The sequence below is a fragment of the Microtus pennsylvanicus genome, chromosome 6, assembly GCF_037038515.1.
Source record: "Microtus pennsylvanicus isolate mMicPen1 chromosome 6, mMicPen1.hap1, whole genome shotgun sequence".
In the NCBI taxonomy this organism is placed as follows: Eukaryota; Metazoa; Chordata; class Mammalia; order Rodentia; family Cricetidae; genus Microtus; species Microtus pennsylvanicus.
Genome location: NC_134584.1, coordinates 90214153 through 90234723, shown reverse-complemented (window position 1 = coordinate 90234723; position 20571 = coordinate 90214153). Strand labels below are relative to the sequence as shown.

General features: G+C 41.7%; 1 protein-coding gene across 2 annotated transcripts in view; it reads right to left on the bottom strand.

The window, feature by feature from the left end:
* Window positions 1-19502, bottom strand: part of Heatr3 (HEAT repeat containing 3) — a 38743-nt gene extending 19241 nt beyond the window's left edge. Inside the window, exons 1-7 of one of the 2 annotated variants that reach the window (XM_075976814.1) lie at window positions 19234-19502; window positions 18951-19123; window positions 17052-17139; window positions 15230-15342; window positions 12942-13051; window positions 7490-7630; window positions 2617-2894 (exon numbers count right to left, since the gene is read on the bottom strand). In XM_075976814.1, the coding sequence (XP_075832929.1) occupies window positions 2617-2894; window positions 7490-7630; window positions 12942-13051; window positions 15230-15342; window positions 17052-17139; window positions 18951-19123; window positions 19234-19371 (1041 nt within the window). In that variant the 5' untranslated portion in view covers window positions 19372-19502. Of the gene's footprint in view, window positions 1-2616; window positions 2895-7489; window positions 7631-12941; window positions 13052-15229; window positions 15343-17051; window positions 17140-18950; window positions 19124-19233 lie in introns of those variants that run through there. The other variant, XM_075976815.1, reaches the window with a different exon arrangement.
* Between the last annotated feature and the right edge of the window lie 1069 nt (window positions 19503-20571).

Here is a 20571-nt window from a genome sequence, read left to right as displayed (position 1 = left end):
CTTTTTTGTTTTTGTTTTGTTTTTTTGTTTGTTTGGGTTTTTCAAGACAGGGTTTCTCTGTAGCTTTGGAGCCTATCCTAGAACTAGCTCTTGTAGACCAGGCTGGCCTCGAACTCACAAAGATCCGCCTGCCTCTGCCTTTTGGGATTAAAGGCGTGTGCCACCACCGCCCTGCTCCTTTACTCCTTTTCTTTTTCTTTTCTTTGGTTTTTTGATCCTTTACTCCTTTTAAGAGTCTCCTGGAAGTAAAACTGCAGACAAGAGTAACATGTGAATGCCACTGTCTGACTACCAGAAAGAATTTCAGATCCTTCAGAGTACCCTGGCATTTCTGAAGCTAAGAGTCATGGTAATCCCACACTCCAGAGGTGAAGACTTAGAGTCTGAAGTCAGCCTGAATTGCACAGATAAACTGTCTCAAAACAACATCAACATCTGGTAGGCAGATGGAGTAGAAAAGCAGTATGTCTGAATCCATCAGGACACTGAGACTAGTACACCTGCACCTAAAAACACCAATACATCACACACACACTTTCTACACAAGGACCTGAAACCAAACACATTCCAGGTCTACCCTTCAACCATCTGTGATATTCCAAGAAACACTACTAGGTTCCTCACAAACGTCTCCCTTTAGACAAGGTACAGCCGTGCTCCCCTCCATCGTGCTGGTTTTCAAAAATGCTGACACGAGCAAAGTGAGACAAGGATTAAATCTGAGGTTCTAATACACATGCTATGTTCAAAGAGGAGGTGTTACGATTTTTACGGCGTTTTCTGATCTGTAAGCAACTTGAGGATAGAATGGCCTTCTCACTTAACACAATGTTTTGGTTGTTCATATGAAACTGTTCTATATATAAAATTCTTGATTTCTTCAAAGCAACTAAGATTAAATTATGCAGGTTGGATGGCTCAGTGGTTAAAAACTCCTGTTGTGAACCCTGATGAACTGAGTTCAATCCCCAGGTCCCACATGGTAGAGAAAGATAACTGACTCCTATAAGTTGCCCTCTTCCCTCCACATATGTTCTATGACATGCACATGCTTCCTACCTAACAATAAAATGCAATAACTAAAAAAAAAACAAAACATAAAACTATGCTTCATGAGTCTTCAAGAATACAAGAGTTGGGCATGGTGATGCACACTTATAATACCACCTACTAGAACAGCTAAAACATAATAAACAAACAAACAGTCTATAAGAAAATACTTCTGAGCTATATTCGATTTAAAGAATCCTAAATAGTGGTGCTTGTTTTTAATCCCAGCACTTGGCAGAAGTAGGCAGATCTCTGTAAGTTTGAGGCCAGCCTGGTCTACAAAGCGAGTTCCAGGACAGCAAGGGCTGTTACAGAGAAATCCTGTCCAAAAAACAAAACAACAAAATTCTAATCAGAACTGCAAGATATTGATTCAAGACAATGAATTTCAATTCATTTCATGTAAATCAAGACAAGCCACCCTTGGCACTGTCCCATGAGAGGATGTGAATTGTATTCTCCTAGCTAAGGCTTGTCAACTTTCTTTAGCAGCCTTCCTGCCTTTCCTGCCAGCTGAGTAAATTTTCTAAATATTACCATGTCTTCACAGTTCTCTTACTTCACCATTTCATACAGCTCAGCTGGCCCTACGTCATTTCTAACAGCTTTCTTCTTTGCTTTCCCATCTGGGATTAATTACATTTACCAAGTGTACAGAAATGACAGGAATTTGGTCACAATTCTACCACTGTTCTTAGCGTAGGGCTCACAGCCACAGGTTTACGTGTCAACCTTCCTAAACAGAGGGCTCCCTGAGTACAGGAAACGACTGAAGTCTGGGGCACAGTAAGTATGTGCCTTCCCAACTGGGTCTTCCCTGCCTGCCTATATTCTCACCTCCTGCAGGAAAGCATTCTCCCAAAGCATGGATCCATCTCCACTTTCTCAGCTGAAACAACTCAACCGTGCATCTCTCTGCAACACCACACTAGCATAAAGCCACATTTTCCAACCTCTTCTCAGCCTGATGGCAGTGGGGGAATCAAAGTTTGTTCTATTGCCCTGATAAATATAATACTAACATAAAAGATAAGAACTCAAGTGACAAACCAAGTGGATAAGATCAGTGTGAAGGCAGCCTGGGAAGCGATGGGTAACTGAAATGGACAGAGGCAGGAAGACAGGATGCTGGTATTTGGGTTAGGTTGCCCCAACTGAAAGCTCCCACACAGAAAGGTTTCATTTTAGACAAGAGATTTTTGGTTTTTTTTTTTTTTTTTTTTACAGGGTACATTTCTTTCTTTCTTTTCTTTTCTTTTAGTTTGTTTTTTGAGACAGGGTTTCTCTGGTTAGCCCTGACTGCTCTGGAACTCACTCTGTAGACCAGACTGGCCTCGAACTCACAGAGATCCGCCTGCCTCTGCCTTCCGAGTGCTAGGATTAAAGGCGTGCGCCACCACCACCCGGCTACAGGGGTACATTTCTAATGTTATGAGAATCAACAGGAAAATATGACCTTTACTAAAAATTGGCTATAGTATTTTTCTATAATATTAAGGACACCTGTTGAAGGAAAGAGATATATTAATTCATCTATTAATAATGTTGAACACCATTCTGACTTACTGGAAGTAAATCAGAAATAAATGTCTTCTTTCTAAGTTTTCTTTTACGAGGAATTTCTTCCATTTCATCATCTTCGACCAAATCATCACCATTAGCATTTGCTAGTATGTCCTCAGTCTCTGCAGCAGTCTTTAACCGTTGGGCTTCGGCCTCTTTCATCTGAATAACTGTGTCAGCACCACTCACTTCCAGAACTTCAGACAAGATCTTCAGTATGGCATTTATGATTTCTGCCTGACTCTTAGATGGAATAATGTCCTTTAGGTTCCACATTGTGCCTGGGCAAAAATAATAAAGATAAATAATGAAGACAAAAGAATTACCTGTGGAATCCTTCCTTATTAAGAATGAGTTCTAACACTAATACACAGACTGATTTTGGTGTAATAAAGGGAAATGCTAAATAGTAAAAATAAACAAAGTATATGGAACACAACATAATATTAATATAGTAGTGGGGGGGGGAGAGTTTCCACAGGGCTGAGTCTTTAAGCTCTGGTGTAATTTATAAAACTCAATTGCCTTTGTTTATCCTGCCTTTGCACAAATAATGTGGGATTCCCCTTAGTATGCTATGAATATCATTGGTTAATAAAGAAGCTCCTTTGGGCCTATAGTGGGGCAGAATATAGTCAGGCTGGAAGAGATACAGAGAAAGTAGGCAGAGTCAGAGGGATGCTATGTAGCGCCACTTCTGAAAGGAGAAAGATGCCCACCCACCAGAGACCACTGGAACCTTGCTGGTAAACCACAAGCCTTATGGTAAAATACAAAATAATAGAAATTGGCTAATTCAAGATATAATAGGTAGCAAATAAGAAACCTGAGCTAATAGGCAAAACAGTGATTTAATTAATACAGTTTCTATGTAATTATTTCAGGTCTGGGTGGCCAGGAACAAATGAGCTGTCTCTGTCAACAAAATGGTGCTAACATGGGCCTATTATATCCACATAAAGCCTGATATAGCTTAAAAAGAAATTCTAGATACAAAAGAACAGAGTTAAGCACAGTTTTTTGGTAGCAGCATCTTCTCAGGTGGGCTCTGTTTGCTAGAAGCAAGCAGAGGTACAATTCTTTTAAGAGAATGCTTCCTAATTCAGGGATAGCAGCAAAAACTGCATGGCTCCTTTAAGAATTCCTCTGACTTTTTGCGGGGTGGGGTGGGGGGTGGGTTCAGGCTACAGAGCATTTAAATGGGGTTTGTGAGCAGCATGCTATAACTTGCTTAATGGCAACATAGACCCACTGTGTGCCTGAAAATGGGGCTGTGAGCATAGCTCGCAGAGCTGGCACTGAACCTCTGCCATGTTGGACCGGGTGGAACCAAAAGGTGAAGCAGCCTTAGTTCGAGCCATGCTGTTTAGCATTTTAAGAAGCAGTCATCCTGGTCAGAAAATAATTACAGATGAAAAAAACCCTCTAAATGGGTCACAGGGTTTAAAAAAGAAGAAAAGAGAGTATAGAGAGTTATAAAAAGAAGTGGTTAAAAAAAAATAGCCTTGAAAGAGAAAGAGCAGTCAGTCAGAGATTAAAGGAGTAAAGAAAAATAAGCCACATAAAGATGGAATATACACAGAGAGTCTGGATTATGTATATTATTGTGCAAAAAGCAGTTAGGAAAGAATTACATCCAAATTCCCTAAATGATTGTTTGTAAATGTTTGTTTATATTTAAAGGGAGATATGATATAAAAATGAATACTTTGCATTGGTATGGATCTTGGTTTATTGATGCAAAATTAAGGTCAATTTTGTTATGTATATTTATGCTCTTGATTAAGATACTGTATTTGTGTAGATCATTTAAAAATGTAATGTATAATTAAGAAATATAGGTTAATAGTCATCTACAATAGTCAAGCTTGTAGTCATGTTAGATTTTCTAGACGTACAAACATATATTTCAGATGGATAGATATTCTTCAGATCTTTCAAAGACTAACAGAATATGGCATTTAAAATGTTTTAAGAACTTAGGACTTTTCATAATAATAAGACACATCTGCTCCTGGCAGCACCAATCTACTTCAAGAGGTTAATGGGCATCAAAGAGACTCCTTATGGAGTTTGTTGGACATTTGGACAGGAGAATGCTCTTGCCTGGACTGCTTGACGTTATGCTGTATGAACTGGACATGCAGGACCCATAGAAAAATGAGTGCCGAACTTGCCTAAGGGTGGGACCATCCTTCACGGTTGCTGCTTCATGAGAGAGTCTGTCAAACATTCAGCAGGACACAGAAAAAAGAAACTGATGGACTTTGCCATTACAAGGCAGAACCGATCTTTGGATTTCCTGCTTCATGGAAAAGTCTGTTGGATACTATGGGCCTGTAGGCTGAAGACTGGATGCCCCCAATTTGTCAATTCTAGAGTTTTGGAAGTTGCTTATAATGCACTTTCTATTTACTTAGGTAATATTATATCCTTCTGGGGTCTTTGATGGTATTGAAGAATACAAAGTTATAGTTATAGCTTTCCTTAGTGATGATAAAAGATAAAGTATATATAAATATAATTTTTATTTGATACCTGTTATAAGTAATTTTACTATGCTAAAGTTAAAACCTTCCTTTTTATTTAGACAGAAAAGGGGAAATGATGTGGGAAGTCCTTTTGTATATGTGTTGTTTTTATTAATTAATAAATAAAGAAGCTGCTTTGCTTTGTGATAGGGCAGAATAGAGCTAGTGGGGAAAACTAAAATGAATATTGGGAGAAAGTAGGTAGAGTCAGTGAGAAGCCATGTAGCCACCACAGGAGACAGACGCCAGATGCTAGATGGAACCTTGCTGGTAGACCACAACCATGTAGTGATTTAAGATATAAAAGCTAGCTAGAAATATGCTTAAGCTAAGCCGGTAGACCACAACCATGTGGGTGATTTAAAATATAAAAGCTAGCTAGAAATACGCTTAAGCTATTGGCCAAACAGTATTGCACTTATTATAGTTTCTGTTTGTTTATTTTGGGTCTGGGCTGCCAGGAAACAAACGAGCAGGGCCTGTCAACACATACCCAGAGATACTAATCAAATGACAGGAGGTACCCCGTTTTCTCCATCTTCACCTAAGTTACTTTTCTTTGCAGTTTATTTCCCAAGTATACTGGGATGTTATTAACCCTCCAAAATCTCACATAGAAGACAGAATACAAGTTCTTGACTTTTTCCTACCAAAATAGTATATTGCTTCCAGGAAGATCAGAATAATTTTTTTTTTTTTTTTTTGGTTTTTCAAGACAGGGTTTCTCTGTGGCTTTGGAGCCTGTCCTGGAACTAGCTCTGTAGACCAGGTTGGTCTCGAACTCACAGAGATCCGCCTGCCTCTGCCTCCTGAGTGCTGGGATTAAAGGCGTGCGCCACCACCGCCCAGCTCAGAACAATTTTTTTTGAAGTGAATGGCAGGGTATGGGGATGTAGCTTAGTCGGTAGACTGCTTGCCTAGCATGCACAAAGCCCTGGGTTCAACCTGTAGGACTGCAAAACCAGGGCTACTGCTGTACACCAGTAATTCTAGCATTTGGGAGGTGGAGTCAAGAGGATCACAAGTTTCAGGTCAATTTCAGCTTACTATTACAATGCAAGTTGTAGCCATATGAGCCTCTATGTCTAAAAATACCAGCTAGGCATAACTTAAAATACTGAAAGCAGAGGCTAGACAAAACTAGTCATGGTCACTGTGGCATGATTAACATAGCTAAGTGGTGAACACCGCTCACAAAGCCCATCTGAGAACAAACAGAGAGTGGCTTCCAGTACAGGAAAGGCTATAAAGAAACCCTGCCTCAAAATCCCCAAACTGCCAGGCAGTGGTGGCACATGCCTTTAATGCTGGCACTTGGGAGGCAGAGGCAGGAGGATCTCTGAGTTTGAGGTTAGACAGGTCTACAAAGTAAATTTCAGGACAACCAGGACTGTTACATAGAGAAACTCTGTCTTGAAAAACCACACACAAAAAACACCCAAAAGTGACACACACACACTTGAAAAAGAAGTAAATGAGCTGGGACTATAGCTTGGTCAGTAGAATGCTTGCTTAGCATGCACACAGCCCTGGGTTTGATCCTCAGCACTGTATAAATTGGGTGTGGTGATACACAACCATAAGGTGTGGGAAGTTTGCGGTCATCAGACTATACAGTAAGTTTGAGGTCAACCTGGGCTACATCAGACCGTTCTCAAAAATTAAAAAGAAATAGTATTGATGCATTTCACTATGTAGACAACCTTGGAGCTTAGGCCCTGTCTCTCCATAAAGGGACGAATATAAATGATTCTATTTGTTATTGTAAGGCTAATTTTTATAATAGTCATATCCACAGCAGAATAGGGGTAACCAGAGATAGCGAGGGGGAGCACATTTAGGAAAAGTTATCATTTGGTGGATAAAGTCTCATATTGCAGGATGAAGAAATCTGGAAATTCAGCTGTACAACAACATGCTTTATATTATACCATATGGGGCACATAAGCACACACAACCACACATACATGCACATAAAAAGAAAAGATAAGCAGGGCAGTGGTTGTGCACACCTTTAATATTAGTACTCTGGAGGCAGAAGCAAGCAGACCTCTATGTTTGAGGCCAGCCTGGTCTCAGATCAAGTTCCAGAATAGTCAGAGCTACAGAGAAATCCTGTCTTTATAAAACAAAACAAAAACCTGAAAAGAAAAAGATAAAAAAAATTTTTTAAAAAATAGAAACATCTATTGTGGAAGGCTTCACACTATGGAAAACCATGTCAGTTAAGGTGTCTGCTCTGATAGTAAGACTTTCAGACAGGGCAGAGCGCAAGCTGGAGTGCTGAAATGAAGGCCCCCACTTTTACTCACTGAAAGTTACTAGATGACTTGGCTAAACCTTACCTGCCACCAGAGTCTTTAGCAGAATGTACTCCATCGAGGTGACAGCACAAAGCAAAGCAGACTCTAGCACACGCAGAGCTGTGCCATCAAAAGACTTCAGGAGCTCTGGGTTCTCTTCAGTTACTGTCTGTAAGCAATATGCTGTGAGACAAAAATCCAACAATTTTAGGGTAATTTACACCAGTACAACATACAAAAATGTGCATTTTTACAATTTCTAGACACATCTGCTTCTTTAGATGTATAGAATTTTTACTTCAAGGAAGGTACACACAAAAGAGGCTTCACAACCATCAGGGCGAGAGATCTCAATCTGTCTTCTTCTTTAAAGAATTTTTAATTCTTTATAGAACTAGACTCTCATAGAGTATAACTTAAAGGTTCCTAAATGTTGTGGTAATGCTGAATTATTATAAATATCTCTGATTTATCCTCAGTTTATACACTTATCATAGGCCAGTAATAGGAAGTTCTAGTTCATGCACCACATGTTTAACAAGAACAAACCTGAGGTATTAGGCATTTTGATTATTAAAAACCACTATTCATTAGGGCTGTTTACGAAAAAAAGTAGCTGAGTGTGGTGGTGTTTGACTTTAATACCATTACTCTTTAATCCCAGCATTCAGAAGGATATTTATTAGTTCGAGTAATCTGGTCTACATAGTTTCAGGACAGCCAGGGCTATATAGATAGACCCTGTCTAAAATAACCAAAACCAAATCAAAGCAATACAAAACAAAACCAAGGTAATGGGTTACAACATTCATGCTAGAAATTAATTGAAAGCATAAAAACAACTGAGATCACATGAAAGGTTTTGACAAAAGAGACCTCTGAGGTACAAAAGGAAAATAAATCCAAATTATAAATCCAAATTTGTTTCCTTTGAGATACTTATTCCATAAAAATCCAGATCTAGGAGCTGGAGAGATGGCTCAGTGGTTAAGAGCATTGCCTGCTCTTCCAAAGGTCCTGAGTTCAATTCCCAGCAACCACATGGTGGCTCACAACCATCTATAATGAGGTTTGGTGCCTTCTTCTGGCCAGCAGACATACACACAGACAGAATGTTGTATACATAATAAATAAATAAATATTTAAAAAAAAAAAAAATCCAGAGCTAGAAATTTCAAATTAGACTGTATCTATCCAAATGAATCTAAAAATATGATACTAGGACTGGAGAGATGGCTAAGCAGTTAAAAGCACTTACTGCTCTTGCAAAGGACCTGGGTTTGGTTCTTTGCACCCATATGAAAGCTCACAACCATTTGTAACTCCAGTTTCAGGGGATCCAACTCTTTCTTCTGATCTCCAAGGGCACCAGGAATGTACATGGTCCACATACACTCATACACAAACTAAATAAAACTAAAAGAAAAATACAAGGTACTGTTGTGTTTTACTTTGTGTTTTAACAAATAAAGCTTGCCTGAAGATCAGAGTACAGAGCTAAGTAACTAGAGGTCAGAGCATGGTGGCACACACCTCTAATCCCAGCACTCAAGAGGCAGAGGGATCTGTTAGTTCAAGGCCACACTGGGCTACACAAAATTGATCCAGTCTAAAAGAGAAACAGAGCTCACACAAAGGTGATCCCAGCACTTCGGAACCTTATACCTTTAATCCCAGTACTAAAGAGGTGGAGACAGAAGTGATATGGTTGGGTGGAGAGAGAAATTTAAGACAGAAGGAGACAGGAACTCAGTGCTGTCTGAGGTTTGGTGGAGACAGTTGTAGTCTTGGGATCAACCCTGTGTCAGATGATGAAGTCTGAGGAGACAGTCTGAGGACAGGCTTGCCCCTTCGGTCTGAGCATTGGTAGAGGTAAAAGAACTCTCTAGTGGCTGGCCTCTCTACTTCTCTGATCTTCAGCATTAACATCCCTTACGTCTGACTCTGAATTTTTATTAAGACCAATTTTATTAAGAATTCGTGCTACACTGCTGGGATCTAATTTGGATCCCAAAATGCATCTATGTGCAGAGATGTGTGTGTGCACATACTTACATCTAAATGTATTGAGTTATTAAGAGACTAGTGCTAATCACACTAGCAAAAGACAAAATAAAGAGCTGGGATAATAGCTTGATTACAGAGTGCTTGCCTAGCACAAGCAAGGTTCTAGGCTGGATCCCCAGTACACTACAGCAAAGCAACCACCTCAACATCTAAACACAAAAGAAAGATAAGCTGTAGGCGGAGGCTACTTGCTCGTTTCCCAGCCGCTCAGACTCAAAATAATCACACAAACTGTGTTAACTAAACACTGCTTGGCCTATTACTTAGATGTATTGCTAGCTAGCTCTTATAACTTAAATTAACCCATTCCTATTATTTTTTATTTTACCACGAAGCTCGTGGTTTACCGGTAAGGTTTCTGGGTGTCTTTCTCCTTCGGCATCTGCATGGCTATACTGTGCCCTCCTATAGGCTCAAAGCAGTTTCTTTATTAACCAATGTTAATAAATCATATCCCAGCATTCAGAGGGAAATCCCATATCAATAAGCTATGAATGCTATCATAAACATAATTTCAAAAAATTATCCTAGAGGGAGCTGCTGCCTCAAAGTGATGTGCCAGACTTTGTTGACTCCCCATGGGAAGGCTTACCCTCTCTGAGAAATAGATGGGGGGGCTGGAAGGTTAGGGGAGCAGGAGGAGGAGAGGAAGTGGGAACTTGGATTGATATGTGAAATGAGAAAAGATTGTTTTAAAAAATAAACAAAAACAGGAAAAAAACTTATTCTGGACAGGACAAAATCATATAAATTTACTGTATTATATGTAAGTGTTGCTTTACTTGCAAAATGTGTTTATAAAATCACCAATCCAGCGAAATGCTGAAAAAAAAAACACTATTATACATTTCAAAATGACTTAAGATGATTCACTGTGAAAAGTACATTAGATCAAGAACTGGGGCCCAGGAGTGCTTCCTTAAAAAGTCTAACAACCTGAGCTCTATCTCTAGAGCCTATAGTGAAGGAGAAAAGTGATTCATTTTCCTTTCTTAAAAAATTTATTTAATTTTATTTTATATGCATTGGTGTGAGGGTGTTAGATTCTTGATAGAGCAGTCTTCTGATCTCCCCACACACTCCACGGCACATGCATGTCTGTGCTATCACCCACAATAGTAATAAAACAACTAGAAAAAAATCCAAAACCTTTAATAAAGGCACAAAAATATTTTTTATTTTAAAAATTGCATTCATTTATTTGTTGTTGTTTTTTTTTTTGGGTGTGCGTGTGTGTGTAAGCACAGACTATATGCCACAGAGCATGCTGGAGGTGAGAAGACAACTTACTGCTTACTGGAGCTGGCTCTCTTTCTACCTTGTGGGGCTCCTGAGACAAAACTCAAGTTGTCAGGCCTGCATAGCAAGTCCTTTGCCCACTAAGCCATTTTGCTAGCCCAGTTTGTTTGGGTGTTTTTGTTTTGTTTATTTCTTTTTAAAAGTTCCCCCCCACCCCTAGTTTTTCAAGACAGGGTTTCATTGGTAGCCCTGGTTGTCCTGGAACACTCTGTAGATCATGCTGGCCTCCAATTCACAGAGATCCACCTGTTTCTGCCTCCCAAGAGTTAGGATTAAAGGTGTATACCACCAAAATTTTTATCTTAGATTTTTTTAAAGATTTTTTAAAATTATGTGTGTATATCTGTCTGTGGGTATGTGCATATGAGTGCAGGTGCCTGCAGAGGCCCATAAAAGGGCACCTATTCCCCTAGAGCTGGAATTAAAGGCAGTTGTGAGCAGCAGGATGTGGGTACTGGGAACTAAACTTAGGTTCTGCAGTGCAGTACACACTCTTAACCCTTAAACCATCTCTCCAGCCTCACCCCTATATTTTATTGTTACAATAAAAATTGGTTTAAGATAAAGACCCTTGCTAATTTCTAAAATAGTGAGCAGTTTCTAACGTCCCCACTTAAAACACTACCCCTACAGATTTCATTTGACAAACCAATCTTTTAAATTTTTCCAGTAGTGCTTATTCTACTATTTTATTTTTGTTTCCCTTTTTTGGTCTCCTAAAACTATCTTCTGAGAGCTGGGCATGGTAGTACACAGCTTTAATCTCAGCACTGAAGAAGCAGGTGAATTTAAGGCTGGCCTGATCTACAGAGCAAGTTGCAGGCCAATCGGGGCTAAAAAAGAATAGTTGCTGAGCTGTCAAGAGCACCTGCTGTTCTTACAGAGAACCTCTGACAGAGGTCCAGTTCCCAGCACCCACATCTGACAGCTCACAGCTGCCTGTTGCTCCAGCTCCTAGGAATCTGATGCCTTGTTCTGGCTTCCTAGGCACTACAACACACACAGCACATGCACACACACATAAAGTAAATTTTAATAAGAAAAAAAAGTACCTACTAAACCTAGGAGATGCTTTGCTAGAAGGAATTTTCTTCTTCCCTTTCTGGAAATATGCAGAATTAATAAAGGGAGCTGGATAGAGAAGAAGCCCTTTCAGGTGTTTCTCTGCCTGCACCCAGCATTCTGCCCAGCTGCCTACTCTCTGCTGTTTACTCCTGCAGAATGGAGGGTTCTCAATGGCTCTCTAGACCACCACAAAGAAGGTAGGAAGCTAAAGACAAGTGCTGGACTCCATGCCCTCAGCTCCCATGAAAGGGACATTGCCCTCACTGAAAGGTCAATCACTTTTTTGTTGTTGTTGGGGCTTTTTGTTTGTTTGCGAGATGTGATTTCTTTGTGTAATCCTGGTTGTTCTGTAATTCACTCTGTAGACCAGGCTGGCCTTGAACTCAGAGTGCCTGTGCCTCCTGAGTGTTGAGATTAAAGGCATGCGCCACCACCTGGTGGGGGCTTAGAATAAAGGTTTCTAAGATGTAACATATTACACATACCCACATAACTAACTGCCTTCCTCCCTTTCAAAACAAAACAATTCAGAACTGACCAGGCATGGTGGCATACACCTCTGAATCCAGACCCGGGAGTCAGATCTCTGAGCATCAGAGGTTAGCCTGATCTATACTGCAAGTTCCAGACTAGCCAGAGGTACATAGTAAAGCCCTGTCTCAAAAAGAAAACAAGTCAAAATACCAAAAAGCCCTGCAGAATATTAGGTGTAAGTATTAGTCACAGATTTAAAGAAGTTCCATACAGGCGCTGGCGAGATGGCTCAGAGGATAAGAGCATTGGTTGCTCTTTCAGAGGTCCTGAGTTCAATTCCCAGCAACCACATGGTGGCTCACAACCATCTGTAATGAGATAAGGTGCCCTCTTCTGTCCCACAGGGATACAGGCAGGCATAATATTGTATATATAATAAATAAATCTTTAAAAAAAAAGAAGTTCCATATAAACAGAACTCCACTATGCATTTATGTAAGTAACAGAAAGATAGCAATCACTGCTGCATAGCAGACAGGCTGTCCTGAACAAGACAACACACGAACAAATGAGCGCTTTCTTCACTTACCTACGGAAACAGCCAGGTCAACACTGGTGGGGAACCTACGCAAGAACTTTAACACAATCTCCAAACACCCTTCTTTGTTGAATATAGACACTGCTCTACTACTGCATTCACTAAATTGAAGGGGAAAAACAAGTTTTACCGTTTATATTTTAACATTAAGAAATCAACCACAGACAACTAGAAAAAAATGATTATGCTTTATAAAATCAATAATTGGAGTCAAACACCCCCACATTTATGAAGAAACAGCCATTCTTAGTCATAGTACATGGCAACACCAGTGTTTCATCTCCATCCCAGTGGGATCTTTCAGCCGCTCTCTTTAGAGAAGCTTAGAGCTGGAAGAGCCTCAGCAATCATCTCATCCAACTTCCCATTCTGCAAACTTAAGAAAACCCAAGACGCACAGGAGAGGCAGTACATCTGAAATCCTGCATGCTGGTGTGCTGGCACCTGGCCCAGGGCCTCAACTCCTTGTGCAGACTGTTGTTTTTCCACGATCACTTAATAATGAGTCCAAGTAAGGAAAAGGGGTCTATCACATAAAAAGCAACATTTTTAACTGAAAAAGCATATTTACTCACTCCTAGACTGAAATTATAATTTCATCAAGCAGAGTTTTCAATCTTCAGGGAAATTCTTCTAATAAGTAGTTTTGAAATTATAGAACTCGTTTTAAATAAAAAAGTTATCAATACCACTTATAAATATACACACTAAAACCAGGGTAAAAGGAATGAATAGTTTTACTCGTTTCTAGAAAATAATCTCAACGTAAACATATACATAACACACTAACAGAGCAAACAGGTGACTACATTATTATACATGCTATCCAAGTAAACATATTTTCTGCTAGCTATCTAGTGGCTCCAGTACTAAGCTACAGTCAAGAAGGCAGAGCATGTATCAATAAAGAAATGGAAACTGGGAAACAAAAGTCTAGGAACTATGTAACTATAGTGGATAACTACATGGTGAAGATGGAACTCACAGGCAGTTAAGAAAAAACATTTACTTTGGATTATAGATATATTAGGCTCTTTTCAAAGAAAATATTATTTAAACTCCCAGTTCAAGCCTCATGTGGTGGCTCACACCTATAAGTCCAGGATATGGGAAATAGGAAAAAATGGGTCAGGAATTCAAGGTCATCCTTAGCTATATAGCAAGTCCCAGGCTAACCTGGACCACACCTGTCTCAAAAACTAAAGATAAAAAGAGCTAGAAGGACGACACAGTGGTTAAGAGTGCTATTTTTGTAGAGACCTGAGTTCAATTCCCAGCACTATCAGTTAGAGGCTGATAACCATCTCTAACTCCAGATTTCTGGCCTGGGAGGGTAGCAGCACTCATATGCACATACCTGCACACATATACATAACTAAAAATAGTAAGTTTTTTTTTAAAAAAAAAAAATCCAGGTTAGTGAAAAACACTACAGTGGTAGACCATGTGTTTAGTGCTTAGCAGCCATGAAATTCAGAGTTTCAAACAACCAAATTATATGACATAAAGTAAAAGATTGTCGGTACACAGAAAAACACCCATCAGTTGCTCATGTACCATTTCTTTTAGCCAGTCTGTAATCCCAAGCAGAAGACCAAGGTAAGGAGATCATGAGTTCAAAACCAGACATTACATAGTGAGACCCTGGGGTGGGGGGGCGGTGAAAGAAGGGAGGGAGAGAAAAGAAAGCAAAAAAAAAAACAAAAAAGGAAAAACTAAAAATAAAATGGGGGGAGTCATTTTCTCAAATCTTTTGCCCATTTCTGGTGGGATGGAATAAATCTACTAGTTTAAGACAAAATTACAGACAGACTCAGACTGGTATATAGGGAGCTTTTCAAGGTCTAAATATTCTTATATTCTAAGAAACACTGCTTTTAGGTGAAAATAAGGACTATCATTCTGTGATAATCACAGATATAAAATCAGAAAAGTGCTTCCAGGCTTTCTTTCTAGCTACTGTCATTCCCAGCTGAGGTCTACTCCATCCTAACCAGCAACATGGAAAACAATGGCCTTGTTTCCTACTCAATCCCAGAGCTTCTCTTGGGAATCTACTTCCTATTCAAAAGCATCAGGCAATGTCTGTGGGCCTTTTTTTATTCCAGATATCAACACAGTCTGCCCTGGGCTGATGAAGAGGATGAGTCTCAAATCACCAGGCATTATCACCTACAAAGTATCAGCATCACAGTTACGGGAGGTGCCTACAGCGTAGCAGAAAGAGCAGCAGGCTGAGCAGTGGTGCAGTAAGAAGCTGTTCTTGGAAGGCTCCTTACCATATATTCCACAGCACATTCACAGCCTCGTTGGCTATGCTCTCAATGGAATTTCTGTTCGTATCAGTTTTCTCCTGTGGAGACATCTCATTTGAATCCAGTCCAGCACTACACTGCAACCAAACAGCACAATTAGCACCTTGGTTCAAAAGATTAACTAAGCAAAAAAGCTAACATTAGCAAAGAATTACAAAAGCAAAAGCACCATAAATTACAGTGGTTAACAAACATATGGTCATATGCACATTTCCCAAAATGATGCATCCCTTGCAGGTGGAGAGAGAGTTCAGTTAAAAGTGACCTACTGGGCTGGCAGTGGAAGCAGAGGCAGGTGGATCTGAGTTCAAGGCCAGTCTGGTCTACAGAGTGAATTCCGGGACAGCCAGGGCTACACAGAGAAACCCAAACAAACAAAAGGAGTATTGTGTTTGTCCAGAGGAAGGGAGTGTACTGCCCTTTCAGAAGACCTGGGTTCAGTTCCCAGTATCCATATCAGTTGATACACAACTATTTGTTACTCTAACTCCAAGGAATCTGACACCCTCTTCTAGCCTCTGAAGGCACCTGCAGACACATGACATTCACTCACACAGACATGTACACAAAAATAAAATAAAATAAATACTATTCTGAGCATCTTACATATATTAAGTAATTAATCCTCACAACAAACTATTAGCCAGGCGATGGTGGCGCACGCCTTTAATCCCAGCACTTGGGAGGCAGAGGCAGGCGGATCTCTGTGAGACCAGCCTGGTCTACAGAGCTAGTTCCAGGACAGGCTCCAAAGCCACAGAGAAACCCTGTCTTGAAAAACCAAAAAAAACAACTATTAACCTTTATCTCAACATAAGTAAGGAAATAAGATACACAGAAGCTGATGAAGATGCAGCTGAGCATATGGTGCAGTTGGGCTTCAGCTGCAGACTCTCTAGGCCTCAAAGCTGGTGCCCTTAAGCTCTGTGCAGCAGTGCCTTGAGTACAGTACATGGCACTCTCCAAAGCAGGTCTTCTGAGTCTTGAACTTCTTATGGGGAGGCTACCATCTGCATGGAAGAAGGTTCTATAGCATCCCTGACCTCTGCCCACTGGATGCCAGCAGCATAGTGCCAAATGTCCCCATGGGGCAAAATCACCTCCAGTACAGAATCACTATTCTAAAGGGAAAGGACTGATGTTGCACATCCAAACTGGATCTTTTATGCAGTATCAAGTGAAAACTGGCTATACATAGATAAGCGGAAGAAAGGCATGACAGACTAAGACCTATAAGAGCCCACTGTCCTTAACCAATGAGGTAAATCATATATATGAATGATGTAATATTAAGCATGAGGGTGCAATATAATCTTTATAAGTTTCTTGGGTGTATCATCATATAACCAGGTATAATAATACCTGCCTTGGACTTGGGATACAGTTGAATGGAAAAGCACCTGACTTTAGGTGGCACAAAGATTTGAGTTCCAGCTCCAGCACACGAAAAGGAAAAAAGACTGTCTCATTGGACTGCTGTGAAGATTAAATTATATACATACATAAGTGAGCGATAAAGAAATATGGAGCTTGAATTCTAACGGGGTAAGTCTGCATAGCTTTAGAAACGGCTCTTCTAATCATCATAAAGGACACAATAATAGAGATTGGTATTAGTAAAGCCTGTGTACTGTCAGTTTCCAGGAAAAGGAATGAAATTGCCACGAAGTTTAAAGGGAACTCAGGACTCATGACATAAAAGTACTGGGGGAAAAATCCACCTGCCCTTGTCTCCTAAGAGCTCCCCGTAGAAGCCATCACTCGGGCCTCGTTAAACACCACATACCTCTTTCAGCAGTGCCACCAGAGGTGTCATGACGTCCTTAGCCACCATGTCATCACAGACTTCAAAACCTCCACAAGCACTGAGATTCCTACATAAGAAATTTAAACACGTTTTACTTTCAAGTCATACATCACAAAATACAACTAAGCTCCCAAATGTACTGTATGTTTAATCACAGCCAAAGATTCTGAGGAAAAAATGTATTTGTCATAAGCTGGAAAACAAGCCTACAAATTTTCAACTGTCTGCTCTTTATCACAACACATAACTTAAGGCAACTCTTTTAAAGGAAAGCATTCAACTGGAGCTGGTTTACAGTTTCAGAGGCTTAGTCCATCATCATCATGGCTGGAGCACGGTGGGATGCATGGCGCTGGAGCAGTAGCTGAGAGCTACATTCTGATTCATGGACAGAGACGCTGGCCTGGTGTGAGCTTTTGAAACCTTGAAGCCTACAGACAGTGACACACCTCATCTATAATCCCACACCCACTCCAACAAGCCCCCCCCACTTTTCTGGTTTTTCAAGACAGGGATTCTGTCTAGCCTTGGCTGCACTAGAACTTGCTCTGTAGATCGGGCTGACCTTAAACTCACAGAACTCCACCTGCCTCTACCTACAGAGTTCTGAGATTAATGGAAAGCACCACCATTCCTGGGCTGGCCATACCTCTTAATCCTTTTCAAATAATGCCACTCCCTGGTGACTAAGCATTTAAACATATGAGCCTGTGAGAGCCATTCTTACATCAACCCACCATACCCCAACTAACAGAATTCTCTGTAATTGCTACTGGTTGTATTGATACATATATGCATTATTTGGTTAATAATAATCAACAGATTTTTCTCCAGGGACAGGGTTTCCCTGTGTATCCTTGGCTGTCCTAGAACTTGCACAGTAGACCAGACTGGCCTTGAACTCAGGTGATTGGCCAGCCATCTGTCTCTCAAGTGGTGGGGTTAAAGGCAGGCACAACTACACCAGGCAATAAACAAGAGATTATTATCAGAAACCTTCCTCAACAGACCTAAGATTTACTAAGGCCAGAAATTACGCCTGTATTCCCCACTACACCATTCCCCAAGCCTAGTCCAATGACAGGCACACAGGCACTCCATCGCTGCTTGCCTAACTGAAACAATACACACAGCCAAATCTGTCAGAGTCCAAAAGTTAAGGTCCAGCCCCCTCTACAGTTCACTCTCTGCATAGCCATCGGAGTGGCTTTTTCAAAAGGTAGGCTTCATCACTCGTGTTTAGAAGAAATCCTTCAACTCAACAGCCGCAGCAACTATAATCGCCACCTCCTCCCCTCAGTCACATTAACTTCTGTGTAGCGTCTATCCGCCCTTGGCCTCACGTCTCTGGCATGGCTCTTCCTCCTATACCAAATGCTCTCCACCCTATTTTCCCATGTCCGGTTCTCCGGTCCTCTGGTCTCCGTTTATAAATGCCATCTAGAGGACACCCCAGTGCAACTCCCCTAGCCTGTCGTTTATAGCAATTCTCATTAATACCAGTTTACTTTTTGCTAGTTTCCAGACACCATCTCAATGGAGCTCCTGCAAAGACAAGGATCTTGGCTGTCCTGCTAACATCTTGCATGCTGAAATATCGGTATACTTAGAGCCATCCAGTCAGGGACTCTATAGCGCGCTTTGGAAGGGAAAAAGGCATCAGGTTTGAGGACAGGTGAAGTAGCCAGGTGTATACAAATAAGGTGCGTGACCTGTGGCTCCCGGGGTCCTTCGGAACCCGAACTCCTATCTCTATCCGCTGCAAATCTGAGATCGCAGGGAGGTTTTTCTCTCCGCATTAGTAGAGAACGCAGCGGGAGAGGGTGTGATGGGTTTGTTTGCTCGCAGGGACACCGCTTCGGACCCTCTCCAACTCACCTCAGAGCTCCAGCCGCCGTCTCCCTGACCGCCAGACTGGGGTCCAGCAGCAGCGGCCCGAGCCGGCGGACAGCATCGCGGCGCGCCAAGTCGGGTAGCGCCGGGCGCTGCTGCACAAGCCGGGCCAGCCCCGCGCAGGCGCACTCGCGGACCTCGGCGCTCGGGTGCTGGAGCTGCGGGAACCAAGACGTCAGAGGTGGGCAGTGAGCACGCGCACCGCAGCCCCGCTCCCGCGGACACCCTGCCGCAAGCCGCCCCGAGCCCGGTCAAGCCATCGACCCACCTTTTCCAGAAGCTCCGCCGCTGGCCCGTCGTCCTCCTCGTCTTCGGTCCCGTTCGCCACGGCCGCCGCCTCGGCCTGACAGCTACCAGTAGGGGAGAACTGAGGTCTCTTGAAGCGCTTCGTCCGACTCTTACCCATGGCGACGGAGGCCGCGGGGAGAGACCGGGAGTGGAAGACAGCAACAGACGATGGGGGCCGCCGGCCCAACGAACACTTCAGTCTCCGGCACTACCTGGCGTCCTTCCTAAGCTGGACCGGGCTGACGGCCTGAGCACACATGGAAAAGCTACGCGCCTGCGCACGGCGCGTCGGGAACGAGGAGAGGGCGGGCACAAGGAGTGCGCATGCGTGTAAAGCGATGTAGGCGGGGCCACTCCTGACAGGGGGTGGAGCACTGGCTTTTCCTGGGAATGTTAACACACCCACTCCACCAGAGAAATTCAAGGCTTCTAATCCAACTGTTCCAAAGACCCGTTCTATCTCAGTGTAACCTAGTCACAAAGACGGGACTGTCTACCAAAAAGGATAACATTCCTTACTATGCCATGTTTAGGATATAATCACATCAGTGAAGCCTCTCAACCTTAAGGTGCAAAGAACCCATGGAGCTCCCAAATATATACCTTATTTCCTTGATCTCTTACCTGGACACAAACTTCCTGCCATACCCATAGACCAAAGTAGTCTTTGCTTGTCTTGATCATGTGGCCTCTCCATGTCCACCCTATGAACTTTTCAAAATATTCTTCCATGGTTATTATATTCATTGTCCTCAAAACTTCTCAATGGCTTCTCTTCCTCGGGATAGTTTTCAAAAATTTAGGCTAGGCTGCCTCATCTCACTTCACTCCTGTGTCCTGGTCCCTTTAATAATGTTCTTTAGGGGCTGGACATGTGGCTCAGCAGTTAAGAGCACTGATTGCTCTTCCAGAGGACCTGGATTAAATTCCAAGCACCCACATGGCAGCTCACAACTGTCTGGAAAATGCAATTTCATAAGATCTGACACCTTCACACCAATGCACATAAAATAAAGTTAAATAAATAATTAAAAATAATAATGTTCTTTAGGGCCCAGGGTTTTACATAAGCCTCTTTTCCCCAACCTCCTGAATCAGTGGACACAATTTTTTTTTTTTTTTTTTTTGGTTTGAGACAGGGTTTCTCTGTGTTGCCCTGGCTGTCCTGGAACTCACTCTGTAGACCTGGCTGACCTCAAACTCAGAGAGATCCATCTGCCTCTACCTCCTGAGTTCAGGGATTTAAAGTGAGCCCCCATGTCTGGTTAAGAGGCATTTCTTTATGGGTACCTCTTCTGACTTCAGAGATCTTGAGACA